This window comes from Scyliorhinus torazame, chromosome 9 (genome assembly GCF_047496885.1).
Source record: "Scyliorhinus torazame isolate Kashiwa2021f chromosome 9, sScyTor2.1, whole genome shotgun sequence".
NCBI classification, from domain to species: domain Eukaryota; kingdom Metazoa; phylum Chordata; class Chondrichthyes; order Carcharhiniformes; family Scyliorhinidae; genus Scyliorhinus; species Scyliorhinus torazame.
Genome location: NC_092715.1, coordinates 87,651,185 through 87,678,998, shown reverse-complemented (window position 1 = coordinate 87,678,998; position 27,814 = coordinate 87,651,185). Strand labels below are relative to the sequence as shown.

At 45.2% G+C, this 27,814-nt stretch overlaps 1 protein-coding gene across 8 annotated transcripts in view; it reads left to right on the top strand.

Moving 5' to 3' along the window:
• The window catches only part of tmem161b (transmembrane protein 161B), a 77,150-nt gene extending 70,007 nt beyond the window's left edge, over positions 1–7,143 (top strand). For all 8 annotated transcript variants that reach the window (XM_072516230.1, XM_072516232.1, XM_072516229.1 and 5 more), the window contains 3 exons: positions 609–783; positions 1,900–1,996; positions 4,955–7,143. In XM_072516230.1, coding sequence (XP_072372331.1) covers positions 609–783; positions 1,900–1,996; positions 4,955–5,232 — 550 coding nt within the window. In that variant the 3' untranslated portion in view covers positions 5,233–7,143. The remainder of the gene's footprint in view (positions 1–608; positions 784–1,899; positions 1,997–4,954) is intronic.
• Positions 7,144–27,814: the final 20,671 nt, after the last annotated feature.

Sequence of the window (27,814 nt, the reverse complement as noted above, 5' to 3'; positions counted from 1 at the left end):
GGTGGGGAAGGTTCGGAAATTGCAGATGTGTTGAATTAATACTTCACATCAATCTTCATGAATAATAATTTGGAAATCTAGTTAAAAACAGGAGATAGAGGTCATTAAACATATATATATATTTGATCTAAACTTAAAGCGTGAAGTTTTAAATGGTTGCTCGAACAAGAGCAGGCCCATGAGGTCAGATTGATCGAGCTGCAAAGATTTCTAAATGTCAGAGTACTTATTGGAATAGAGTTAAATCAAAACAGTTAACTCTTGTTAATTGATTTATTTAAAAGAGAGTCAAATAACTGCTCAAGAATTGATTTAACTATAGACCGATAATTATATTTATTTTGTAAGTTTCATATTCCCGTAACAGCCTCCCCGAACAGGCGCCGGAATGTGGCGACAGGGGCTTTTCACAGTAACTTCATTGAAGCCTACTTGTGACAATAAGCGATTTTCATTTTCATTTCATTTCATATGAGTTTCAGAGAACTACATAGAAATGCCTTGTGTTTGAAATTAACTAGAGTGGTTTGATCTGTTCAGAAATATTCCAGTCCTGGATTTTTTAGATGTATTTTGTTTCAGTAATAAGGTAATTGAACTATTTGCAGAATGTCCGAGACTACATATGACTCATTGCGATTGTGGATTGTTATCCTACTTTGTGTTCTCCGACTGGCCTTAATTCGCCAACATCTACAAGCATACCTAAACTTGGCACAGAAGGGTGTGGAACAGATGAAGAAGGAGGCAGGACGAATCAGTACAACGGATCTGCAAAAAATGGTAAGAGCTTGGGGCTAGAAATGTGGAATGCATATATACTAAAAGTCTTAATGGGAATGAATAGCTAGAAGCTGTAGAAAAGTATAGGGCAAAAATAAAAAAGAGTTTGATGGTATTTGCGAATTGTGACACACCAGGGAGAAACCTGGACATGGCATTTGAAAATAACTAGACATTGTAGTAGTATTGGAAAATATGGAGGGCAAAAAATGGATGTTTCTGCTACATGATTGATTTGAGCATGTGCATGTAATGTTACAAATGTTTAGGGGCTGGGCTGGGATAATGGCTTACTTAGTTATTGCTGCAGTTTCTCTTTTTATGATCATTCTTGGCTGGTGCCTGGCCCAGAGAGAAAGCAGTTACAAAGAGCACTTAGAATTTCAGAAAAGTTTTTGATTGTAAAGTTTTGTACCATCAGGTGTTGCATTGAATCCTGAATAGTTTGTTAGGCACAGTATGGAACACTGGGTTAAAACTAGTGTTTTAATGTTTTGAATTTATTGTGAATATTGAGAGATTAGGCAAGAGCTTGGATACATTGTATTGTACAGATATTTGAATGGTGCCTGTGAAATGGGTCACCGTAAGGTGCTTGTAATTCTTTCAGGAAAAAGAGTGAAGTGTAGTGACTGTTCTAATGTAGAAAATTCAGCCACCTCAAACAGCAATATGCTGATAATGAGATAATCCGATTTTGTCAATTGATTGATGGGTAAATATTGGCCAGGGTATCAGAACTATGGAATCTCTATTGTGCAGAAGGAGGCCATTCGGCCCATCAAGTCTGCACTGACCCTCCAAAAGAAAGGAACATATCTGAAAAGATATTTGCAGATATTTGCCTGCTTTTCTTCAAAGTAACGTCATGGGTCTTTTACATCCATGTGGGAAACTACAATACTTCACTTTACTGACCCGTCGGAAAATAGGAAAGTTTTATGAAATATGTAAATTGCAACATACCGAATAACATTTTAGTAAAACATGTCCTGGCTGCTTAATTTCACTTTAGCCCATTTAACAGAAATAGAATGTGAGAGACTTATCTTTTGTTTTTAAACCAAGTAGCCTACTGAAACAGATAGAGTAACTCAGTTTCTTTCCTGCTTCGAGGTTGCCCGGGTTTTCTACTACCTTTGTGTGATTGCACTGCAGTATGTGACACCTATGATCATGCTTCTTCATGCAACATTGCTTTTAAAAACTCTGGGTGAGTGCAAATTATCAGTTCATTTTCTACGCAACTTGCGTTTTCATGCATTAATCTGTGTAAAACACAGTTGAGTTACAATTCTCATGAATTTTGTTCTTATAATGTTCTGATGATGATGTTCTTATGTTTTAGAACTTAAAAACAAAAAGCACCTGTTGAGCCAAAACCAACCAGATTTGATTCCTGATTTCAGCCAGTCATTAGTGAACTGTAGCTGGCTTCAATGCCATGCAAAAGGAACAACGCAAAACATTGATGCTTTTGTTCACAGTCTAGTGATCCCTGTTGTTAAGCATGTGTGTGGGCATCATAGTTTTGTTTTGAGTTTGCCAGAGATGCTTCCATGGTAAACAGCCTGCCACCACTCATTATGTTAGCTTACGCTATTTATTCCCCTTATTTCCCCTTTTATTTGGCCAATCTTATTTTAATCCATGGATGGTTAATGGACATGCCTCTTTTTAAGGCAAGCAACCTGTGGGCTCGATTCTCCAAAAATGGGGCTATGTCCCCACGCCGGCGTAAAAACGCTGGCGTTTCACACCCCAGTTTCCTGCCAAAAAATAAAAGGCTTCGGGGAGCTTCACACAGCTTTGGCTATGGATACGGACCCCCGCACTTCCGGTTCCGAGTCTGCGCATGCGCACGGCGGCGGCCTCCAGCGGGAGGGCCTCTGGCAATAGGCCCCCAGTCACGCGGCGTAATTCACGGACGCGCGCTTCTCTGGGCCCTGTAGAATCGCTGTAGCAGCACCGGGCCCGATTCGGTCAGGAACGTCGATTCTCCGCCCCCGCGCCAAATGTGATTTCGGCGCGGAGCTGCTGAGGATCCAGCCCCGTGTCTTTAATTCAAGCAGAAGAATTGAAAGGTTTATAGAGAGATCACTTGCTGGTTTAAGCTGGAGCTGCAGTCTTTTAAGCACCAGTGAGCGAGATGGGCTGGGACTCCGTTTGATGGATTGGCTGGGGAGGCGGAGGGGGGGGGGGCAATGAATTGGCCCAAAAGACTGTTCTCCGCCCAGTAACAGATGATGATTCCAATTTATCCCACTCAAATACTTTTCAGAGACCTGAAGGTTTAAGGTTTCAGTTTTGATTCTGGCAGCACAGTAGAAAGATCTAGCTAACTCTCTCCAGAAGGCTATAGTGAGGGCTGTCTCTCTCCAAAAAGCCTGTGGGCGTTGTATTCCTGAAACTGCAGATGCCTGAAGACAAACCACAAACTGAAAGCAAAGTTTGATGCGAAATAAAGTGCTTCTGCAGAAAGTTGTGAGTACTGTATGTCTAAACCACAGAGAAGACCATTACAGGCAGAAAACCAAATATTTTAATCTGAACGCTTACTATGAAGGAAGTATGCTAGAAAAATGTCATCAGAAACAAAGACCCTTTTTCCTTTCATTTATTGGGAAGACTCGGGCCAAAGACTTATTTTTAAAAGAATTATTGGTTAATTCACTTGTATTGTGTTTCTGGGATGAGTGGGGCTGGGATTGACCGCGCACTAGCCCAGGGTATCGTAACAGACATAAAGAATTGCCATTTGACCAGGCTACTAAAGGGCTGCAAGCATCCATTCCTTGGTCGTCCATTAAATTGGCACCTTCCAAGGTAAATGAAAATTGGGGAGCAGAGGGAGGGATTGGGGAGCAGAGGGATTGTTTCTGCCGTAGGCTATCCTGTCCAGTTAAAACCTGTTTTGTTTGAAGCAAGGTGTATCAATATGGAAAAGTTGCATGCAAAGCAATTGCTACTGTTTCTTGATTTAATGAGCTATGTGGCGAAGATTAGCTCTCGGAAAACTAAAATAAAATGGGGCAAGACACTTAAAGAACATTTACTCCATTGCTACTGAGAATTGAGGGTGCTCTCTGTTGGCTAGTTTCATGTCCAATTCCTTGTGACTGCAATCATTTTTCATCTTGGAAGTTTTATTTCCAGTTCATAATTTTGCTGCCTTTCTGTGTGACATTTGACTCGATGAAATGCAAATAACGCAATTCAAATCCTGAGACTGATCATAAAATGGACTTCTAGTGCAACCATATTGCATGTCTTCATGAATCCAGGAACCAATGGAATTTTGTGAATTCTGTTTTTTTTTGTATATTTCCAGGTTCAATTTAAAGAAGAAAGAATGGTGCAAAAGTTTTAATTTTGTAAGGAAAGGGATAATTGGACCAGCATAAAGGGAATATAATGGCTACAGCGCATGGGGAGGAGCTAGTGACAACAGCACATTGAGGGAGGGCACTGTCGGCAGCACACAGGTGGGGACTGCAGCCACAATGGAAAGAGAGGGGCCAGCAGCATCAAGGCACGTGGAAGGGGCAACAGGGCACAGGGAAGGAGCCAGCAGTATCAGAGCGTGGAGAGGGTTGCAGCATGAAATATCATGTAGAGAAGTGGGAGCAACAGGGGCAACACAACTCTGATGGGGTGGGTACTGACTTTAGAGGAGAAAGAGGCTGTGGTCATGGAGAGGGGTTGTAGTTTGTAGTTGAAACGGACACTATGTCAACTTTTAAGTGTAGGTTAGATGGATGATTTCAGAAAAAGAGATTGAAGTGTTATGGAAAAAGTAGACGTGCAATTTGGACTGCTGCTTGCTTGTAGGATTGATTTGGGCTAATGTCTCCATGTTATAATTCCTATTTAACCCTCTATATGTTTTGAATTGAAACATATGAGTGGTTCATTGTTGGAGCATTCAATGCCGAAGTAGCAGAGCCTCTCTTTTCAACCAAACGGTGACATTGTTGAATCTTGGCCTACCTGTCACTCAAATCCATTTGTCGGAATTGACAGTTTTAGTCATGGTGAATGACTTCGAAATGTATTTGTTTTGCATTGCTGGGATAGTACCCCTTCCTCCCCTTTCTTGTTGAAATGTCCTTTTTCATAGGTTAAGAAACTGATTAACAAACTGGTGTTTCATTTATCTTTCTTGAAATAGGTAACCATTCCTGGGGTGTCCTCTCAGAATCTTCCCATGTGTCTCCTACGGAGATTGCTGAAACCTCCAATTCCGTCAACTCAGCTACCCTTGGAGCGAATGAAAACAAAAAGCTAACAGTTACACAAATAACTATTGCACTGGGTGGTCTTCAGAATGTTTTCACTCCGTTACTTTTCCGAGGTCTGCTCTCTTTTCTAATCTGGTGGATTGCAGCTTGCCTGTTTTCCACGAGTCTTTTTGGTCTTTTCTATCATCAGTACCTGACAGTCGCATAAGTGACTCGCACAATAAAGCTGTACTTCAAAATACTCTTCTAGATTTGAACCTAAAATCAAAGCCACTTCTTTGGGGTTAGAACAAAAGGAAAACTTTAAACCATTGTGGAAACAGCATATCGCTAAAATACAGAGCACAAATCAACCTGCTCATTTCAAATCTTCCTCTGGTTCTCAGGATGAATAAATGTTTCAACAATTTGAAAACTAAAAGCAGGGATGATGTCATGTTTCTAATACCATAGATGGGTCATTTATCACTGGTCTTTGATGGAACTTTGGGATTACTGGAGGTTATCAACAAAAGATAATTTACCCTAATTGGTTGGTAAACCAGCAGGCCAGAAGTAATGGTATGACCATGAATAGGATTGAACTTTGATCGTCTGAAATCCCCATTTCCGCTTAAATTTGCATTTGCTGTGAAATTACAGCTCATCTGAATTTCAAGTGGTGAAAATTTAGCAAAGGACTAGAAATACAACATACATCTTTGAAATTAACTTTATAAAATGCCAGTCTGGCTAATGTACAGTTTAATTTGAATCTCACCATTTGTGTTGCTCCTCAGTTTTTCCCATCCTGCAATAACTGGGTGCTGTTTCTTCATTGCAGAAGCATAGTTATTGAGAAAATGGGAAAGGGAACCCTTTCCTTTCCCTTTCTTATCTTCACTCCCCAAGTGTATATGGGGCCTTATTTTATCAGTTCCAACCCATGGGATTTTTGAATATAACATTGAGGAATGACTTTTAAATAGTTGTAAATTTTGTGCTAATGATGAGCAAATCTAGTTTGAGCAACAAAAAAATTATATTGACAGATTCCTTAACAGAAACTGAGCCGTAAGGTAAAATGAGTTGTGTTTATCCTTCTGTTTGGCAATCCAGCATTTTTCACTGTGAAGAAGTCTTTGCAGTTGGAATTTAAATGTAACTACTGTATATTACAGTAAAGGTTAAATATTTCAGACTTTTAAAGGAACACATTTATTTGAAGTTGTGGCTGTTGCCATAAGAGAGCTTGATTTATTGCTTGATGTGAGGCATTATGTGGGTGATTTTTTTTTTAATTAAAAAAATATTGTTTTTCTATTGTCCAAAAAGTACTGTAGAACTCTGATGATCTGACTGTCTGAGTACAGGAAGCATGTGTTTATAAAGCACGTCAACTGTGTCTGCTTTAAGTGAAAAGATTATGGTCCCCAATTCTTACATAACACACTCAAATCTAGTGAATCATCATGTCCTGTTTGTGATTTTTTTTGTTTGTTTGATGTTGCAGAATCTTAACTTCTCTAAGATATAATCTGTTATTGAATTCTGATTTTCATTTTAGACAGTCACCATATTACAAATGAAATGTTTAATGCACATAAACACCAATAATAAAGATTTTAAACAATGCCTTGTAGTTATAACACTTTTAATATACCAAAATAGCACAAAGGACTTTACCAGACGATCGGATGATATTAAGCAGCAAGTAGGAGAAAAGTCTTTTGAGCAATTTCACATGATAAAGGCTAGTGTGATTAAAACATTTTCCATTAGCATTTTTAACAGTGAACTGCCAACATTTCCATTGTGATTTTAACATTTTAGGGATGCTGAACAATGAAAAGAGAAGACCGTAGATAATTTTGAATTTCTTTAAAGCTATTTAAATATGTTTTAATAATCAATAGTCTATAAAAGCTAATGATTGCACTATTCCCCCCCACCCCTTTATGTTGAATTTCAATATTTGGTATATAAAAAATTAACATGTTAGAAAATGCGTGAGAAAATGTAAAGTGCCAAGCAGCTTTTCTCCTTTATTTTTTGTTGTCATATTGTATTTACCTTGTATATTTATTGCAATGCAGCATCTGTTCTTGTGGACCAATTAAAGGCTATGAGTTCAGTAAAATGTGTAAGTTTACATTTTATTTATACACAATTTATAGAAATGCTGCATGTGATTAAATAGTCCTCAGGCTAGAAATTTTAATCCAGTTTGCTAAGGACATGCTAATAAGGAATTCATTTCAAGCTTCCGATAATCCTATTGGATTTTGTCATTTATAGTACAAATTGTTATAGCATCTTTGAACAATTCTGTTTAAGACATATCATAATCTGGTCAAAAAGTACAGAATGTTGTTCTATCCCTATTTTCTGATGAGTCTTTTGATACATCAGCTACCCATTTTAAACAATGCTTGCTTTGAACAGCAAGTTTAACTTTGCATCTAAATTTATACATATGAAGCACATTTACAGCAGATGCCAATTAAACTTATCAGGTAATAAAATTCAGCGAATAGAATGAAGTGCCAAAAACCAAGTATTAAGGTCATCTGCCTGTCTCTTGTGAGACCTGCTTGCTTGTTAAACTTCTAATATCTAATTGTAATAGCTGCTACAAAAGTGCCAGTTAACTCAGTTAGCTAGACAGCTAGCATGTGGATCCAGTAATGCCTACACCACTGGGCTTAATCCCCATTCTGGCTGAGATAGACTTGGGGCTTGTCTCCTCGGTGTACTTGTAGGGACAAAATTGCACTGCATTGCTGTGGTTCCACGAATAATCACCATGAACCTGCCTTGGTGTAGAGAACTCGAGAATAAGAATAACCATTGCACTGTATATGGTTCTTCTCCGAAGCAAATAGTATAGGCCCTGTCATCTTCCTTGTTTATTCTAATAACATCCTCCTCAACGAATATGACTGCTTTACTGACATCATGGCTGGGATTCTCCGAAATCCCAGCCAAGTGTTGAAGTCGGCGTAAACACCGGAGTGGTGTACGCCGGCGTCAACGGGCCTCCTGGCCCAGCAATTCACCAGTCTTCAGGGGGCTAGCACGATGCCGGAAAAAGGGAAGTTCAGCCGGTCGCCGCGGAGAATCGCCGTGGGGGCCTATTTCAGCGGCCCCCGCGTCGGAGCGACGTGGCGGGAATTTCCTGCGTCCCCGGTGATTCTCCAACCCGGCGCGGGCTCAGAGAATCCCACCCCATAGGTTTGGAGGAGACATCAAGTTTGGAGAAGGTAGAGTCATGTTCATGGAATTGTTGCCAGACTTGAAATCAAAATTGTCAAAAATCTGAATCGGCCTTTAATTGGTTTAATTGTTTTCATTACAAATTGATCTCTGTAGGCAAAATTATTCAATTATTTATCAGTATCTATTCCACACAATAATGCAGAAAGATAAGACAGATGTAATAGTTTTATGGCATTATTGGTAAAATAGTGAATAATTGTTAACACACTGGTCCTTCTTTCAAAAGCTATGATGTGGAGATGCACCGCGGTGTTGGGCTGGGGTGAGCACAGTAAGAAGTCCTACAACACCAGGTTAAAGTCCAACAGGTTTGTTTCGAATCTGAGGAAGGAGCAGTGCTCCGAAAGCTAGTGATTCGAAACAAACCTGTTAGACTTTAACCTGGCGTTGTAAGACTTCTTACAAAAGCTATGGACAGATGTGGTTTGCTGCAGCTCATCTGGTCTGTTTATGAATTATTCAATATTAGCTGAAGTCAGTATTGACCATTGTCAGAATACTGTAGGAGAGCTTCAGGGTTGGGTAAAGTAAAACAAAGCAATTGTTTCCAAAACTTAATGCAAGACACTCCTACCCTCAAATCAAGATAATTTTATTAATTATTGGTAAAGTACCTTGCAGAGAGTGTGACTGTGCAAAGGCAAAATCCCATTTGTATGGTTGTAGATCTGAGGTGGAATTATTAAGATAAGGTGACTTGAAGTTTCTGAAGAGTATGAAGGAATCAAAATCTAATGTTACGTAAACACTTGAGTTTCAGAATCAAAATTTGACCCATGGGGATGTCAGTGAAGTCAAAATTTGGGAGAACATTTGAAGATTTATAATTCTGATTCATAGTCCTGAAGTTGGCATATCAAACAGAAGTATGTAATTGGGTAATCTGTGCCACATGGTTAAACATCCACAGCCAACAGTAATTGTCTGAAGCCTTTCTAAAAAAATTATATAGCTACATTTGATGTTTAGTTAGTGCGGTATTGCACTCCAAGCACTTTGTTGCCATTTCTCTTTATTGATTTGAAGCAAACAGCATATTTCCTTTCTGGTGCATATACGAGTGGCTGTTAATTGGTGCAATAAGATATATGTTGCAGTAAAACTAGTGTAAATTGGTCACATTACGGACTACACTAAATTGGTTGCTTAAGACAGATGTTCTTTGAACCTAGGAAATATATTTTGGATTTTTACTCTTAAATCGAACCAAGATTATGCCTGTAAATATTAATTTTATTTAATGTGGATTCTTCATTCAATTTACTTATTTTATAGTGGAAACAATATTCCCTTTTAAAATTAAGTTGTGTGTGCCCTTTTTTGTCTGCATGTAGCCCCTTTTAAATTAATTTCCGCAACACAATATTCTCAGAACAAGGCCTGCAAGGTATCTTTTGGACTGCTGTGTAGCTCAGTGGTAACATTGAGAGTATGCAATTGTCATGGCTAGTAATTCAGAGAGTATAAATTCAAATCATATCATTTTAATTCAACTTTTTATTTATAAAAAAAAAAATCAAACCTAGAAAGAAAAGTAGTGTCCATAAAATTGCAGAATTTTTGTAAAAACTCAACAGGTTCACTGATATTCTTTTAGGGAAAGGAAACAAGCATCTTTACCTGGCCACTCCAGTCTTACACCAATGTGATTCACTCTTAACTTGCAAGCTGCTCGGTATTATCAGACTGTTATAAAGAAAACCGCTATGGTTCAGGATGTTGCACCACCACCTAGCAAATTATAGACAATGAATGCTGGCCTTGTCATCACTGTCCACATCACAAGAATTAATATGTGATTGAAATACACTCGCAACACTACGTTCTGTCACATTTTGGAAACTCGTAAGTATTACTTGGACTAAAATTCATTGTTATTTTCTTGGTTGTAATACCTTGCTTTGCTACCTGTTCAATTCTAAATTCCAACTTGTGATATTCTTTACAGGAGAATTCTGTATGCTTAAAATTGTACTTTCTGTTTACTTCATAAGGTATGATATGTTTCTATGTCTTTTTGATTCTAGTAGTTTTTTCATGAATATTCTGTGTGAGGACGATCCCTAAAATTACCATTTTATAATGCAGCTTTCCTATTGCAGAATTTGGCAAAAAGATGATCCATTCATTCCCAGTTTCTAGTAAAAGCTCTCAATAGCAGAGATGCACAAACCTAACAATAGCATGATAATTCCACATTCATAGTCTCACAGGTTTAAACATAAGGGGCGCGATTCTCCGCTCCCGCGCCGGTTGGGAGAATCGCCTGCGGCACCATTTTTCCCCCCGACGCCCTCCCGCGATTCACCCAAGCGGCGAGAACGGCCCCATCGAGTTCCGCGCGGCGCAGGCCGGAGAACCGCCCGAGACATCCAAAATGGCGATTCTCCGCCACCCCCGCTATTCTCGGGCCCAGATGGCGTGACCCCAGTTCATGCCGTCGCCGTTCACACCTGCTATTTAATGTTGTCAGCCAGTCGTGCTGGCTGACGCTGAGCGGTGAGGAGGTGAGCGGACTGTTCCGCAGCTCCTGGAGACCGGGTCAGCTTCCCCGAGAAGGCTGTGGCCAACGGGGGGATGGGGGAGAGTGTGCAGGTGGGAGGGGGGGGTGAGGGAGAGTGTGTAGGTGGGAGGAGGGTGAGGGAGAGTGTGCAGGTGGGAGGGGGGTGAGGGAGAGTGTGCAGGTGGGAGGGGGGTGAGGGAGAGTGTGCAGGTGGGAGGGGGGTGAGGGAGAGTGCAGGTGGGAGGGGGGTGAAGGAGAGTGTGCAGGTGGGAGGGGGGGTGAGGGAGAGTGTGTAGGTGGGAGGGGGGTGAGGGAGAGTGTGGATGGTATCGTCCATCCGCAGATGCCACATGTCAGCCGCCCTGATATGGCAGGACGGTGACGAGGACACGGCCGCAGGTCGCCGTGTGGCTGATGGGCACAGGCGACTGGCACACTGGTGAGGAGTATGGTGTGAACTGACCGTTGGACGCAGACAGTGACCAGATGTTAGGCTGGGTGCGTATCTGCAGCGCGACCATCCCACCGGGGCACACAGGTATCCCATGCAACCCGGCTGGCGAGGTGTGGAAGAACCTCCGTGTAACATGTCGTTTCTCTGCCCCCCACCACCCTCCTGCAGGTCACCATGTATGCCAACTAGACAGTGATGTTCACTGCTGTGGTTGGAGCCGCAGCTCTGGAGTTTGCCATCCAGCAACGTAGAGTCAGGCGGCCCACAGTGGCTGCAGATGCAGCGGTTGCCAGTGCAGCAGAGGGGATAGCCGCGGAGTGGCCCGTCGTCGCTGCGCAGGCCGCAGGCGCTCAGGACCTGAATGTACAGGGGGATGCCGAGGGGAACATTGACCCCCTGACGGCGAGGAATGCAGAGGAAGTGCTTGGGGGGGGAAGCAGGAGGATCCACTGATGGTGGTGCCAGGGCGCCACAGGCGTCCAGCAAGGCCGAGGGTGTACCGTGACAGAATGTCGTTCGAGGCCCTAACGGACATCACATGCAGGAGGAGACTACGATTCAGCAGGGAGACGGTAGCACATATATGCCACCTCGTGGCGCACCTCGCACCACTTGGAACTGGTGGAGGACACGCGATACCAGTCTCCGTCAAGGTGACGGTGGCCCTAAACTTTTATGCGACCGGTTCCTTCCAGGCGCCGAGCGGGGACCTCTCCGGGATATCACAGGCATCGGTCCACAGGTGCATCAGGGCCGTCACCAACGCCTTGTACGCCATCGCGGACAGGTACATAAAATTCCCCGAGGACCGAGCACAGCAGGAAGCACGGGCACGTGGATTTGCCAAGGTGGCCGGGAGACCGATGGTCCAGGGTGTCATCGATGGTGTGCACGTCCCCATGCGCCCACCTGCAGACAACAGGGACGTGTTCATGAACAGGAGGGCACATACTCCATGAACATTCAGGTGGTCTGCGACCCCCACATGAAGATCATGCACATGTGTGCAAAGTACCCCGGGAGTGTGCATGACGCCTACATTCTGGCACAGTCATTCATCCCCGCAATGTTCGATGGATGCCCGCCCCCCCCCCCCCCCCGCCCCCCCCTGCTGAGGGGCTGGTTGCTGGGCGACAAGGGCTATCCGTTGAGGTCATGGCTGATGACGCCAATACGGGGGCCTCAGACCAACGCGGAGAGCCTATACAACGAGGCACATGCAGCAACCAGGGGTGTGGTGGAGCGGTGCTTCGGCCTGCTGAAGATGCGCTTTAGATGCCTGGATCGATCCGGAGGGGCCCTGCAGTCCCGGCCCGACAGGGTAGGTCGCCTGGTTGTGGTCTGCTGTGCGATGCACAACATAGCCATGCAGAGGGGAGATGACCTGGTGGAGGAGTCGGAGGGAGGACCCGACGGCACAGGAGCTAACGCAAATGAGGGGGATGGGGAAGAGGAGGATGCGGAGGAGGAGGATGATGGGGCGCATCAGGGTGTGGGGAGGGGCGCAGGACGCAGACACTGCCCGGCTGCTCGTTACGTCCAGGAGTCTGCACGACGGCACCAGCCGCAGACAGCGGGCACGCGACACGTTGGTGGCCGCACGGTTCACGCACTGTGGGGGTGGGATTTGCTGAACACTGCCACTTGCACCGTCACTCCTGCACACGGGCACCACGCAGCATCCCCACCCACCCCCGCACCGCGTTCACGGCACCAATTCCACATCACCTTCCCATTGCGGCACTACGGGATTGTACAACAGTGATGATTGGGTAAGCGGGCGTGATCAGTGTCATGTTGAATGATGACGGCCCGCTCTGTGATGAGCTGACTCATGGCTATAGCTGAACCATGCACTCCGGTGGTCACAGCCTTCAAGACGGATATTTCACCACATGCCCGTGTGGGGTGGCTGGCGTCGGTGTGCCGTGGACAACGGTGTCTAATTATGGGAGGCAGGGGGGAAAGGGTCAGCACATTCGGAACAGACCTTGAACCGCTCGTATACCACTAAGCCAATCGGGCACCCTCACGAGCCCCCTGGCACCGGACATAGCACAGAGTCTTACAAGTCAAATTCAACAGTGAGTTTATTTGTGTGATTAACATAGGTGCCCTATCCCCTACAACTAAACTGTGCCCTGCACCCGTGCCAACTTATGTGCCGAACTTCTTTGCCTTACGGGCCCTACCACTACGTCTAGGTGTGTTCCCAGATAGTACAGCAGGAGTGGAGGCGGACTGCTGAGAATCACGGCCTTCGACATGGCTCCCCGTCGGCACACGTTTCCTGGGGCGGCCCGGCTTCGATGGGCCAGGCTGCTCGGCGGGCTTGCTGGATGGCGTTGTGCCACCCTGACCTGCCCGCTGCCTACCAGATGCGCCAGGGACGGAACGGGGGGGAGGCCAAGTGTACCTTGATGGAGCTACCGGGATGGGCCCCAGAACCACCTCCTCCCTCGGGGAGCCCGGTGGCCCCCGGGCCTCACTGTGGGACGGAGATGCGATCGGAGACATGCCCCGTCGCACCACCGACACCTGGCGCTACCAGTCCTGGAGGCCTGCAGCGGTATCGATCACGGTCCGAATGTTCGCCGAGACGGAGCCCAGGGAGTGTGACATTCCTGCCAAGGACTGTGCGATCTCAACCTGTGAGTGCGCGACGCCAACCATCACGTGCGCCAGGTGGTCAATGCTCTCCGCGACTGACTGCTGGGACTGTGCCATCGCTTGCTGGGACCGGGCCATGATATGGTGAGACTCGGCCAGGGCCCAGAGAGCGGCGGCCAGGGCCCAGAGAGCGGCGGCAATGTCGTGTTGGCTCTGGCGCATTGCTACCTGTGAGAGGGCAGCCCTCTCCTGGGCCATGGATGACGCGTGCACGTTAAGCCCAACGCCTTGCAGAACCTGACCCATGGCCGAAAACGTTTCACCCATTGCCTCCACCGCGGACACCACCCGTGCGGTGTAGGCCTGGGTGGCTGCGATGAACGACACCACTCCCTGCTCCTGAACGCGGATGGACTCCTCCAACTGCGTGTGCAGGTCTTGGAAGATGGCCCTCATCCTGTTATTCAGTCCCTGGGTGTCCACATGCATTGGTTGTCCTGGTGGGTCAAGTACATCCAGGTACCCAGGAACCGTCTGGGTGGCAGCTGTTTGCTGGGCCTGGGCTGCCCTCCGACCGTCCAGCCCCTCGGCTGCTCCAAACTCCACCTGCTGTACCGTGTCGGATGTGGGGTGCGTACCAGACCGTGACCCGACAGCCTCATCACTTATATTCCCAACCGAGGTGAGTGTCTCTGTGATGGTGTATGGTGTGGGAGACAGCAGTGCCGCAAGGTCGAGGTCATCGTCCGTTAGGAATTCTTGTCTATTCTCCCACTCATGGCCCGGCGCAAACTGCATGCGGGCCATGTCGTGTTGACCTCCAGGTGATTCCACCGAGTGTGTGGTCGTGAGGTGCGATTCTTCATGAATGTCCGCCCTGTGCCCCTCACTATTGTCTCTCGGTGGTGTGAGCGTCCCGGTCCTGCGTCCCATACTGAGAGGTTTGCCCTCCTGGCCGACCGACTGCCAACCTCTGGCGTGCGTCCCTGGGTGCGCTTGTCGTTGGCGATGTTTCGCTGTCTCTTGGCTGAGACGTCCCTGGACGTTCGGCGGCTGGCCCTGGGGAACATAAAGATTCGGGGTTCGTTAGACACGGTGGCCCGAGTGTATGGTGGTGGTGGGTGCACAGTGTGAGGGGGGAGGGGATTGAGGCTGCAGTGGGCAATGTGTGAGGGAGACGATGACGGGTTGTGGGGGGGGGTGAGGACATGCAGGGTTCTCTCACTTGCTTCTGCGCCTCCGAGCTGGCATCTCGCGACCTCCCGGGTGGCGGATCCCCCAGCGAGGTCCAGGGCCCTCTGCTCGTGAACGTTTAGGGGTGCAGATTTTAGTATTGCGATTGTCCTGAGTGCAAGATGATAAGCTTGGACAAAATGTCTATTTTCAACAAAACTGAAATTACTATTTTGACTAAGTTATTAAATCTTGAGTTTTGAAAAAAATCAAGGAAACAGGAAAAAGTGGTTTCACAATCATAATTGAGCTTGGTTTTGGTATGGGGTAGAGTTATTTGATTTATAAGCACCAGATATTATTTGATGAATCAATTTTATATTTGTAAATTATTGGGTGTGCATGTTTTCCAATTTTTAAGATTGTGAAATGGTTAGACAAGCAAGATGCTATTTTTTCTAAGCTACCAGGAGGTTTACAATTAATTTAGGAGCAATGGCAATGTATTTCACCCATATTTAATAGAATTTAGGATTGGAATCTTGTTGCTCTGTTTATTTGGTGATAAATATGGCGGTCAATATGGTCGCCTTCCTTAATCCTAATTATGTTTACGTTCCTACTTTCAGAGTCGCCAGGTATCTCTCGATACCACCACAAGGTTCAAACCCGAATACTGATCAAAGAGCCAATACACCAGTTAGTTAGTTGAAAGTCAATACTATTTATTTACACACACAGTAAGATCTACTCATGCACAACAGTACTACAAACTAAACTATCTCTAACGCTAACACCTATACTTAACTTCGGCTGCCCGCTTAGCCAGAGGAACAATGGCCGTTGTTCGGATCTGAAGCAGTTAGGTTCGAAGAGAAACAGGTGAACAGCTAAGGTCGTCCGTCTGGTAGCGAGCGTTGACCTTGAACTTACTTGCTTCTGGTGATGCTGGTGGATGGGTCTCTCCGCCTGAGAGCCAAGTCCAAGAGAGAAAATCTCTCGTGGGGATTCCTTCTTATACTTGGAGGGGCTTTAAGTGCTTTTAGGTGGGCCTTAAACTTGGTCCCAATTAATTGGGCAGCTTCTCGATTATTGTTATTGATCCTGACCAATTAAGGGGTGGGTGCCCTGATAGCTGGGCGTGTCTTAGGTGGCCGTTGGCCTTGCTTTGTTTGTGTCTTTCTGGCGTTGGGATGTCTGCGACAGTATCAACTACCTGAGTGTTAGTCCTTTGTTCCTCGGAGATGGGCCATCAATATGCTAATCGACCCAGAGTTTCGATTCCGTCTGGTAACTGCTTTCCAAGTATACATTTAGGCACTGTGCCTGCTTGTTCTCTAGCATTGTCCACATTTCCCTACATTCTTTGTGAGCGTCCATTTTGTGTTCTGGAAGTGGCCATCCCAGATGGCTACAATCTGTGCTTAAAATATTGATTTTGACTGCTCGTGGCCTTGGTGTGTGGTTGTATATTTGCCAGCTCCCGCTTATGGCGGTGTTTTGCGACCTTTTCCCCGATTAACGGGCGGATGTTTTAATGGAAAAAGGTGTGGGAGTGGTGGAGGAAGAGCTTTTTCCACCGGTGGATGGATTTGATGACCTGAAGTGGTTTTAAGCGAAAGGAGCTGCCGGAGTGTGAAACGTTGCCTGCGACACAGGAAGATGGCAGAGGGTAAGGGTCCGGCCCTACCATCTTAGTGGTCTATGGAGCAGTTGGTGGACTTCTTTTTTAAAAATATTTTTATTCTCCTTTTTCACATTTTTATCCAAATTTACACCCACCAACAATCAATGGTAACAAGTACAATGGCAATCCCCTGATCAATAATCCCTTCCGCCCACCAACCCCGAAACAACCTTTTAAATACAAACATCAAAGAAAAAGAATCGGGAATTCACCATCATCCCATCCATAGTCCCTAACATCATACACAATTCAAACCCCCTCTCCCCACCACCCCCCAATGTTCGATGTCATCCAATTCTTGAAAGTGTATAGTTAGCAAAGCCCATGAATTGCAGAACCCTTCCATCCTTCCCCTCAACTCAAACTTCACTTTCTCAAGTGTCAAGAACTCCAACAGATTCCCCTGCCATGCCAGGGAATGGTGGAGAAGCTGACCTCCACCCTAACAAGACCCACCTTTGGGCAATTAACAAGGCGAAGGCTAAGGCATCTGCCTCCGCGGCTGATCCAACATCCCGAATATGGCTTCAAGGGGACCTGGCTTGAGTCTCACATGCATCACCTTCGAGATTAGCCTGAAGACCTCCCTCCAATATCCCTCCAGTTTTGGACAGGACCAAAGCATATGAACGTGATTTGCGCCCCCCCCCCCACAGTGTTCACAAACATCCTCCACCCCTTCAAAGAGTCGGCTCATCCTCGTCTTTGTGAGGTGCGCCCTATTCTCCACCTTCAGCTATATCAGCTTCAATCTCGCACACAAAGGTTGAAGCATTCACCTTCTGGAGCACCTCACACCACAGCCCCTCCTCCATGCCCTTCCCCAACTCTTCCTCTCTTTTTGTCTTAATCCCCTCCAACGATGCCTTCTCTTCTCCCCAAATCGCCCCATAAATCGCTGACACCAGCCCCCTCTCCACTCCCCCTGTCGTCAGCACCTCCTCCACAGTGTGGGGACCGGTGCCACCGGAAAGCTCTATCTCCTTGGTGAAATCTCGGACCTGCATATATCTAAACATTCCCCCAGCCCCAACCCATATTTCTCCCCCAGCTCCTACAATCCCGCAAACCGGCCCACCCAGAAATAAATCCTTTAGTGTCCTAACTCCCTTCTCCTCCCAGCTCCTAAAGCTCCCATCCAATTTCCCTAGCTCAAATCTATGATTCCCCCGAATCGGCATTTCCCTTGACCCTGCCCCCAGCCTAAAGTGCTGGCACTACTGCCTCCAGATTTTCAATGTCGCTACTATCACCAGACTCCCCGAGTATTTCCCCAGGGCCATCGGGAGCGGCGCTTCCCACGCCCCGACACCCTACACAGACTCACCTCCATTGTAATGCACTGGGTGTGCCCCCCCCCCCTCTAACCCAACACCTCACCTCCACATTCGCTGCCCAGTGTTACTACAGTAAATTAGGAAGATACAACCACCCTGACTGCCGTCCTCTCAGCAACAGCACCTTCCTAATCCTAGCCACCCCCCCCCCCCCCCCATATAAACAAGGTAATCATCTTTTCAACCACCTTAAAAAATGCCTTTGGCAGGAAGATCGGCAGGCACTTAAAAATAAACAAATATTGCGGCAACACAATCATTTTAATTGCCTGTACCCGACCTGCCAGAGACAGAGGAAGCCCACCCCACCTTTCCAGATCCACTTTCACCCTCCCCACCAAACTAGTAACATTAGACCTATGGAGCCCCCCCCCCCCCCCAATCCTGTGCCACCTGCATCCCCATATATCTAAAGTGAGTCACCACCCTATTGAATGGTAGCCCCCCCCCCACCCCTGGCCAAGACACCACAAATATTCACTTTTATCTAAATTTAGCTTATACCTCGAAAAAGACCCAAACACCCGAAGCAGCTCCAATATACCCCCCCCCATCGACGCACTCGGTTCTGATGCATACAACAGCAAGTTGTCCACATGCAAAGACACCCTATGCACTATTCCTCTCCACACCTCTGAACTCCTCATCGCGATGGCCAAAGGCTCAATCTCAAGTGCAAACAACAAGGGGGGGGGGGAACATGGGGCATCCCTGCCTGGTCCCTCGGTGCAGTGCAAAATATCCCAAATTCATGGTATTCGTGCGGACACTCGCCCTCGGTTCCCTATACAGCAGTTTTAACCCAATCTGCAAATCTTGGCCCAATCCTAAACCGCTCCAGAACCGTCATCAAATACCCCCACTCTACTCGCTCAAATACCTTCTCGGCGTCCAACGGTATTACCACCTTCCTTGTGGACAGCCGGTCAAAGCTCGCCTGAAACTCCTTCCTCTTTTCCAACTTCGCTGGATCTCCGTCTTCTGCATACCCCCTGTCTACCTACAACATCTCATCTATTACACTTTGTCGCTCCACCTTCTCCTCCTTGTCCATCTTTGCCTTAAACAAGATAATCTCTCCCCTCACCACCGCCTTTAGAGCTTCCTAAACCGTCACCTGTGAAACCTACCCCGTACAATTAAATCCCACGTATTCCTCAATTACTTTCCCAATCTTATCACAAAACCCTCTGTTCCCCAACAGCCCCACATCTAATATCCACCCCGGTCTCTGCACTGCTCCCTTCTCCAACACCATATCCACCCAATGCGGCACATGATCCAATATCACAATTGCCGAATATTCCGATCCCTTGACCCCAGCCAACAGCGCCTTCCCCACCACAAAAAAGTCAAATAGACCTTATGGACTGAGGCGGAAAAAGAATTCTCCCGGTCCCCCAGGTGCAGAAACCTCCAAGTGTCTAGCCCTCCCATTTCTGCCATTACTCCAGCCAACGCCTTTGACCTCTCTGACAGCACAAGCGAGGGCGGTCATGCCCTGTCCAATCTCGACTTCTGCAACAAGTTCTAGTCTCCACCCACTATCAATTTGTGTGAGTCCAAGTCGGGGATGGTCCCACACACCTTCTTTACAAACCTTACATCAACCCAGTTGGGACCATACATGCTTACCAATGCCACTAGCCTCCCCTCCAATGTCCCTGTCACTATCACATACCTACCTCCCTGTTCCGCAACCACTTTCTACATTTGGAACCGTACTCTTGCTAACCAGGACTGCTACCCCTTGAGCCCTGCCATCAAATCCCGAATGAAACACCTGGCTAACACAGCTCTCCCTAAGCCTCGCCTATTCCTTCACCCTCAAATCAGTCTCCTGCAGCATCGCCACATCGGCCTTCAAACCCTTCGGATGTCAGCACCCTTGATCTCTTGACTGGGCCTCCCAACTGCCTCACGTTCCTAACCGGGGGGGGGGGATCACGTTTTTAACCGGGGGTCCCCCCCCCCCCAGCCCCTTCCTATCCACCATCATCATAACTCCAGACCCTGCCCCATGAGCCTGACCCGTCCCTATCCAGTGTTAACATCAAACCCCCTCCCCCTCCCAGAATCACCCCTTGCGCTTCCTGTCGAAAAATCCTCACCCAGTAGCGATTTCTTCCCCCCGCCCCCGGGCGCGGGCACTCTGTCTCCATTTCGGAGAATCCCGCCCAGGACGTCAGCAGTGGGGGTGAAGGAGGTACGGGAGTTGGGAAGTGAGAGGTGGGATGATGGGGTGTTAGGTATTTAGTTGTTTTGATTATTTGCATCCCTGTTTGCTTGTTTTGTTTTATGGTTGTGTTTGATGTGTGTATGTATATGTGTTTATGTGTGTGTGTATAAATATATATAAATGGCTCAATAAAATATTTTTCAAAAAATGTATATTGATTTTTATTTTAAAAAAACAAGGCAGTGAAACACGTTAATTTTGCATCAACACTATGCTTAGTCAAAAGGTCACCAAACAGCAACTGTTGAATGAATAAACTGAGCTCTATTTTATGTACAATATAAAACCTCAGAATATTGTATTTTAACTATCCTCTTCAACAGCATTTGTAACTAAGCTGGGGTAAAAATACAGTTAGTGCTGTGATTAGAATAAAGTGCAGCATGATAGCTATAACTATTTAATGGCTTTACAAAATAATGCTACTGAAGTTGAAAGAATTAAAGTAGGTATAGTACCTTAATCCATGCAATGACAGTGAAATCAGCTCAAGTGAATAAACCATTTGCCAGCAAAACTTGGTCATTAAAGATATCTGTCAATGTGGGGAAAAATTACTAATAGTCAAATAAAAGCTTGTGGCATACAATTCAATGTGAAATTCTTAAGTTTTTTTTGGATAGCAGTACAATTACTCAAAACGTATTGGTTTATCATGACTATTTTTCAAAATAACTTCTTTATTTTCCTTGGCTTTGGCTGCTTATACATATTTACATGAACAATTTTGAACATCTAACTGTATGGCTGACTGACTGTTGACCACTGTTCTCGCAGTGCACATTGCGTGGTATGAATGCAGGCTAGAGGAGCTTCAAAAGCATTGGATTGATTTTTGAGAAAAGGTTGAGCAAGAGACGATAGGGCAGAATGAAAGTCCTACCTTTGGTCAGGTGAAGACAGCACAGCATGTGAGAATTCTCTATATCTTGGAAAAGGGAGCAGAGTGGGAGTGAATGTGTTCCACTCAAGCATTTTGGTCTTCAGGAACATTATTACAAGTAGCCCACCTTTTGGATGAGATGTTAACCGAGACCTTGTCTCCCTTTTCATAGTGGAGGTAAACAAAATCCCATCACTCTAAAAAGAACAGCAAAGCTCTCCCCTGGTGTCCTGATTAATTTCTAAACCATAAACCAATTATCTGGCCCTTAACTCATTCCTTGTGGGAGCTTGTGCGCAACTCGACTTCTGAAATTCCTTCATTACAGCAGTGACTACACTTCAAAAGTACTTCATTGGCTTTAAATTACATTGGGATGTCTTGAGGTCATGAAAGGTGCTATATAAATGGAAGCTTTCTTCGTGATTGTAGCTTCTGAAATGAATTTGGCTGAGTAGTAAAATTTTGTTCACTTAAAAAGATATTTATAGTCCTAAGAAAAGCATTGTGCACTTGAGATTTAATTCACGTAAGACCTATTTGTTTATCAGATATTATGAATGGGTACCATTATGAACAAAACACAAGGCAATAATACTGTATATAAAATAATCCAAAGATTTTATGAATGATAGTCCATAAATACGAATTGCCAGGATTTTGATCAAGTCTGGAAGATTCTTGACATCTGGTTCATGAATACACAAGTAGGTTGTAAAAGATCTTCATAAATTGGATAAGTTTTAGTTACCATTAAAAATAGGCTCCAATATTTTCTATATTTTTAAAAGCCTGCATTGGCACAAAATGCTGTTAAACCAAATGGTGTGCGACAGAGCTAACTCTTGTACACGCTCCTAAATTAACTGGCATAGTGAGTTCTCAACCTTGGTTTGGTGGCCCACCAACTGAATCAAAAAACATGTGTTTGCATTATTGAATCTGAAGATGACATTTTGTGCAGGGAAACCCAAAGAGGAAAGAAAATTACCATTTGTGTGATGGACTATTCCGGATTACATTTTTCAATTTGCCTACTCATCTAAGCTAGGTTTCCCTTCTCTTCGAGGACAACCAGTGAAATAGCATTCTTTTCAACAGCCCCAACGGTAGCGTTGTGGATAGCACAATTGCTTCTCAGCTCCAGGGACCCAGGTTCGATTCCGGCTTGGGTCACTATCTGTGTAGAATCTGCACATCCTCCCCATGTGTGCGTGGGTTTCCTCCGGGTGCTCCGGTTTCCTCCCACAGTCCAAAGATGTGCAGATTAGGTGGATTGGCCATGATCAATTGCCCTTAGTGTCCAAAATTGCCCTTAGTGTTGGGTGGGGTTACTGGGTTATGGGGATAGGGTGGAGGTGTTGACCTTGGGTAGGGTGCTCTTTCCAAGAGCCGGTGCAGACTCGATGGGCCGAATGGCCTCCTTCTGCACTGTAAATTCTATGATTCTATGAAATTGAATTTAGTTTGTCGTGTTGGGTGTTCCGATACACAAACGAACCAACACGGTTGTAGATGGTACAACTCTGTTTTATTATTCTGTACAATAATAACTATTAACTTCTGGCTGTGGTTCGTACTTCACCAGCTAACCTGTGGATCCAGCCCTAGCATTATCTTAGTGAGGCACTCATGGCGTATGTCTGAGTGGCATGCTGTGAGCTCTGTGCTCTGAGCTATCTCCTGGTAGAAAAAGCAGGAACTGTGGTGTTCCCTGTTTTATAGTGCATGTGCTCTCACTGGTGATTGGCTGTGATGTTGTGTGTGGGTTGATTGGTCCGTTTACCTGTCCATCAGTGTGTGTGTGTGATTGCACCATGATATGTTAATGTGGATATCATGACATAGTTGACTTGGGTTACTGAGAACTTCAGCTTTGTGACTGAACCCATAAAAAGATTTATTGGTGATTATTACAAACCGGGTGTGTTTTGCTTTAAAATATGCATCCACTGGTTTTTCCTGTAAATTTTCCAATGTCTTCAGCAATAGTTCAAATGTTTTTAATAGCTAACGGCAATATAATATTTGAGGATTCCACAGTCCAAAGAGTTTAGCACAAATCACTGCTGCATGCTAACCATAAAATTGCACTTTTCATTCAAAGGCAACGTTATAGCAATTTAATTCTAGCACTGTTATTGCCTATGTACAATGTACTGTGATCAACTTCTCATGATTCACATTATCCAAGTGATGCCATGTTGATTTTGCCATTAAAACAAAAGCACATTATTGCTATTGACACTAATTCATAATATTTTTCAGAAAAAAGTATTTCAATAGTTTCTGTTCCCGATTAATTAGTAACATCCATATAACCATTCTGCAGATGTTGCCTGCTCTCTGTTACCAGTTTTTCTGTTTTCATTTGGTTTCCAGCTTTTGAACCTTGTAAGAGTGAGAAGCATGCTTGAGTATTTGCATTCTAATGAAGTTACCTCAAAATTTAACTAAAGCTATTTCCATCTCCAAATATTGATTATCCCATTTTATTAATGTGGTTACTAAATATGTAACCAACATAGAGTTATCCTTCACAAAACAGTACAACCGCCTGCTGCTTTATAGGTAATTTTAGCTGCTGTGGTGCATATCTTGGTTCAGTGGTAACACTCATGCATCTAAAACATAAAGTCCAAGCCCCTCTTTAGTACTGGAGCACATAATCTAGGTTGACACCTCAATGTAACACAGAATTGTCAGAAGTCCCATCTGAATATTCAGGTGGATATAAGCAAACTTGTGAGACAATTAAAAAAGATCTGCAGTTCTCTCCTGTGACCAGAACTGGTTGGTCAGTTATCTTGTCTCTGTGGCATCTTGCTATGGGTGCATTCAAGACTGTTGATAAATGTTGTCACAACAGTGACCACACTTCAACAGTAAGTCATTGCTTGTGAAGTACTTTGGGAAGACCGGAAGATATGAAAGATACTTTATATTATAAATGGTAGTTTGTTAATTTTTTTTATACCACAACAGAATCATACATGTTTCATGGCTGATATGTAGATTTTCTTACGTCACGGCTAGGTATCTTCAAATGTCGCTGCTATGCTTTTGTGTGCCTCGAAGTAGAGAATCCTCTTGCATTCTACAGCAACCCCAATCACCACTAATCCTCATTCATGATATGCAACCTTTCACCTGTATACGCCAGGGTTCATCATTGTAAGGAAAAATTTACTGACATTCATCCTAAATTTTACTTTTGACAATTTTTTGCTATTTCCTATCTTGTATACCTCCATAAAATCATATCCCAGTCATCGCCTTTTTGGGCTGAAAACTTTTTTTTACTATGAGTCAGCCTTGTGCCAGTTCTTTGAAGTGCAAAGAATGTTGAATGGAGGAATTTCAACATTAAAATACATGTACAAGTGACAGAAATGTAAATGCATTCAGAAGCCAGCTCCAATGTGCCAACTTCTGACTTCAGGGCATGTTCACTGTGTGCGCGTGACCACATACAGAGAAGCAGATTTATGATGAGACTATTTAATTGTGTATTCCTGCGATACTTTAACCAACATTTTAATTTTGCAGCATATATGTGGGTTTCCCAGAGTTCCAGAAACTTACCAAAGCAAGTAGGCTCAATGAGCCCCATATATTGTCATTCAAAGACAGGTATACAACAGCAATACACTGTGCCCACAGCTGGTTTCTTGCACTTGGAAAGGGTTTAATGAGAGTCTCTTCTGTGCATGTTGCAAGAATTGAAGCAAGATCAGGATGGGTGGTGCCATGACTGCCTTAGGTTGGACCATGGCAAGGTGAAATATAATCATTGGCACCAGCTCCACAGACTGCTGTGGAGTGACCTATTGATTGTCAGTAAACAGGTGAACAGTAGAGGAATCCAAGTAATAGAAGACATTACCTGTTTAACGGGGCGCATAGACAGAGAATAAACTGTTGACCTCTCAGAAGAGCTGTGTTTCCAAAGGCGGTTTACTACATCAAGTAGTGGCAGATAGGTGCAGCCTGCTAGAAGACCTGCTAACTGGGATCTGGTAGGTTGCACATGACAAGTGGCTATGAAAATAATCACCACCCTCAACTTCCCGGCAGGAGCCTACTAGATCGCCAAGTCGGCTGCACCTCAGACCTATCACTGACAGGATGTTTTCCAGGCAGTTATGTCAACTTTGCCTGCAATGGCGTTATAGAATGAGTATGCCTTTAGGTCTGTGCATGATCAGTCTCACAGGTGCATGGTACCATCAACTACATACATCTGTCCACTCCCAGATCAACCAGGATTATTTGTAAGAACAAAGAACAATACAGCACAGGAACAGGCCCTTCGGTCCTCGTAAGGTGCAAGGGATTCTAATTGTTCAAAGTTCAGCTGTTGTGCAAATACAGGGAAAGATTTATGCAGCTGGTTTATGCAGATTTTCTGTGAGCTGCTGAAGTGCTTTTATGGGAAGGCAGTATAAACTACCCAAACTCTTTGGATCTGCAACCAGACTTGAAGCAGGCTGCTAGGAAACAAAGAATACTCCCTCTAAACCTGATTGATGATACTCAATCGATGAGAAAGTCCATCAGTAAAACCCAAGAGCAGTGCACCATTAGCTACATGACCACCAAGTGTGTAATTGTGAAAGTGATTGGTATGCTTCAGATGCACTTAAGGTCCCCAGACAGATTTGGAGGTGGACTTCAGAACTTGTTAGCTCGGAGACCCCAGAATGATTGTGGTGTACAGCACTCTGCTTAGCAGAGCAGAAGGGAAGATTCAAACTGCATGTGTAACAGGGAGCAGAACACACATGGTCTTCAGACAAATCTCATGAAGAGGAGGTGGAGGCAGAAGATGATGATCTCAATGGTGCACCAGCCGCTTGGTGCGATATAGAACGACAAAGATTGGCTTTTTCTTACTGTCAGGTTCAGTTAGCCAATGTAATTCAACCAATGTAACCATTGCATCAAATGACCACCCAACAGAAGTCCGTCGTATCGCGACAGAAGCTGGGTGTTCCTTCTACGATGGGTTTCAAGATGCCCTCAATGTAGCCAGAGAGGTTCTCACCAGGGTCCCATTGCCTGATACGATAGGATGGCCTGGTGTGTTGGCCTTCAACCGCCGTTATACACCAGATAAATGGATGACATTTTTTTCCTTTGGACCCTCGGCAAAGAATCACTGAAATGACTACATGATGACGTCAATAAGTTCCATCCCACCATCAGACTCACCATGGACTACTCTCCAGAATCGGTTGCATTCTTAGACACACTCATCTCCATCAAGGACGGTAACCTCAGCACTTCGCTTTACCGCAAGCCCACGGATAACCTCACGATGCTCCACTTCTCCAGCTTCCACCCTAAACACATTAAAGAAGCCATCCCATATGGACAAGCCCTCTGTATACACAGGATCTGCTCAGACGAGGAGGAGCGTAACAGACATCTACAGAAGCTGAAAGATGCCATCGTACAAACGGGATATGGCGCTTGACCCATCGATCGACAGTTCCAAGGTGCCACAGCAAAAAAACGCACTGACCTCCTCAGAAGACAAACACGGGACACAACCGACAGAGTACCATTCGTCGTCCCGTACTTCCCCGGAGCGGAGAAACTACGACATCTTCTTTGCAGCCTTCAGCACGTCATCGATGAAGCCGAACATCTTGCCAAGGTCATCCCCACACGCCAACTACTTGCCTTCAAACAACCGCGCAACCTCAAACAAACCATTGTTTTCAGAAAATTACCCAGCCTTCAGAACAGCGACCACGACATCACACAAGCCTGCCATGGCAATCTCTGCAAGACGTGCCAGTTATTCGACATGGGTACCACCAGTACACGTGAGAACAACCACCACCAGGTGCATGGTACATAATTGTGCGACTCAGCCAACGTTGTCTACCTTGGGGATGTCCCGATGCGTGGTACATTGGCAAGACCTTGCAGACGCTGCGACAATGGATGAATGGACATCGCGCGACAATCGGCAGGCAGGAATGTTCCCTTCCAGTCAGGGAACACTTCAGCAGTCAAGGGCATTCAGCCTTTGATCTTCGGGTAAGCGTTCTCCAAGGCAGCCTTCAGGGCGCGCGACAACGCAGAATCGCCGAGCAGAAACTTATAGCCAAGTTCCACACACATGAGTACGGCCTCAACTGGGACCTTGGATTCTTGTTGCATTACATTCACCCCCCTCCCCCCCCCCCCCCCCCACATCTGGTCCCCCCACATCTGGTCTGGGCTTGCGAAATCCTACCAACTGTCCTGGCTTGAGACAATTCACCTCTTTAACCTGTGATTATCCCTCTCTCTGGATCTGTAAAGACTTAATTACCTGCAAAGACTCCCATTCAAAGTATCGTCTTGCATCTTTGACTTTGTCTATATATATGTTTCTGGAACCTACCTCTTCAGTCACCTGAGGAAGGAGCAGTGCTCCGAAAGCTAGTGATTCGAAACAAACCTGTTGGACTCCTGGTGTTGTAAGACTTCTTACTGATCAATAAACTGCTCACTGATGCTTAGTTTGTTCTGCCAAGGCCACTCAGATCCTGATTAGAACCTTGACCAAAAGTGGACAAAAGGGCTGAATTCCAGAGATGAAGTGAAAGTGACTATCCTCAACATGAAGACGCATTTGACGAGGTAAGGA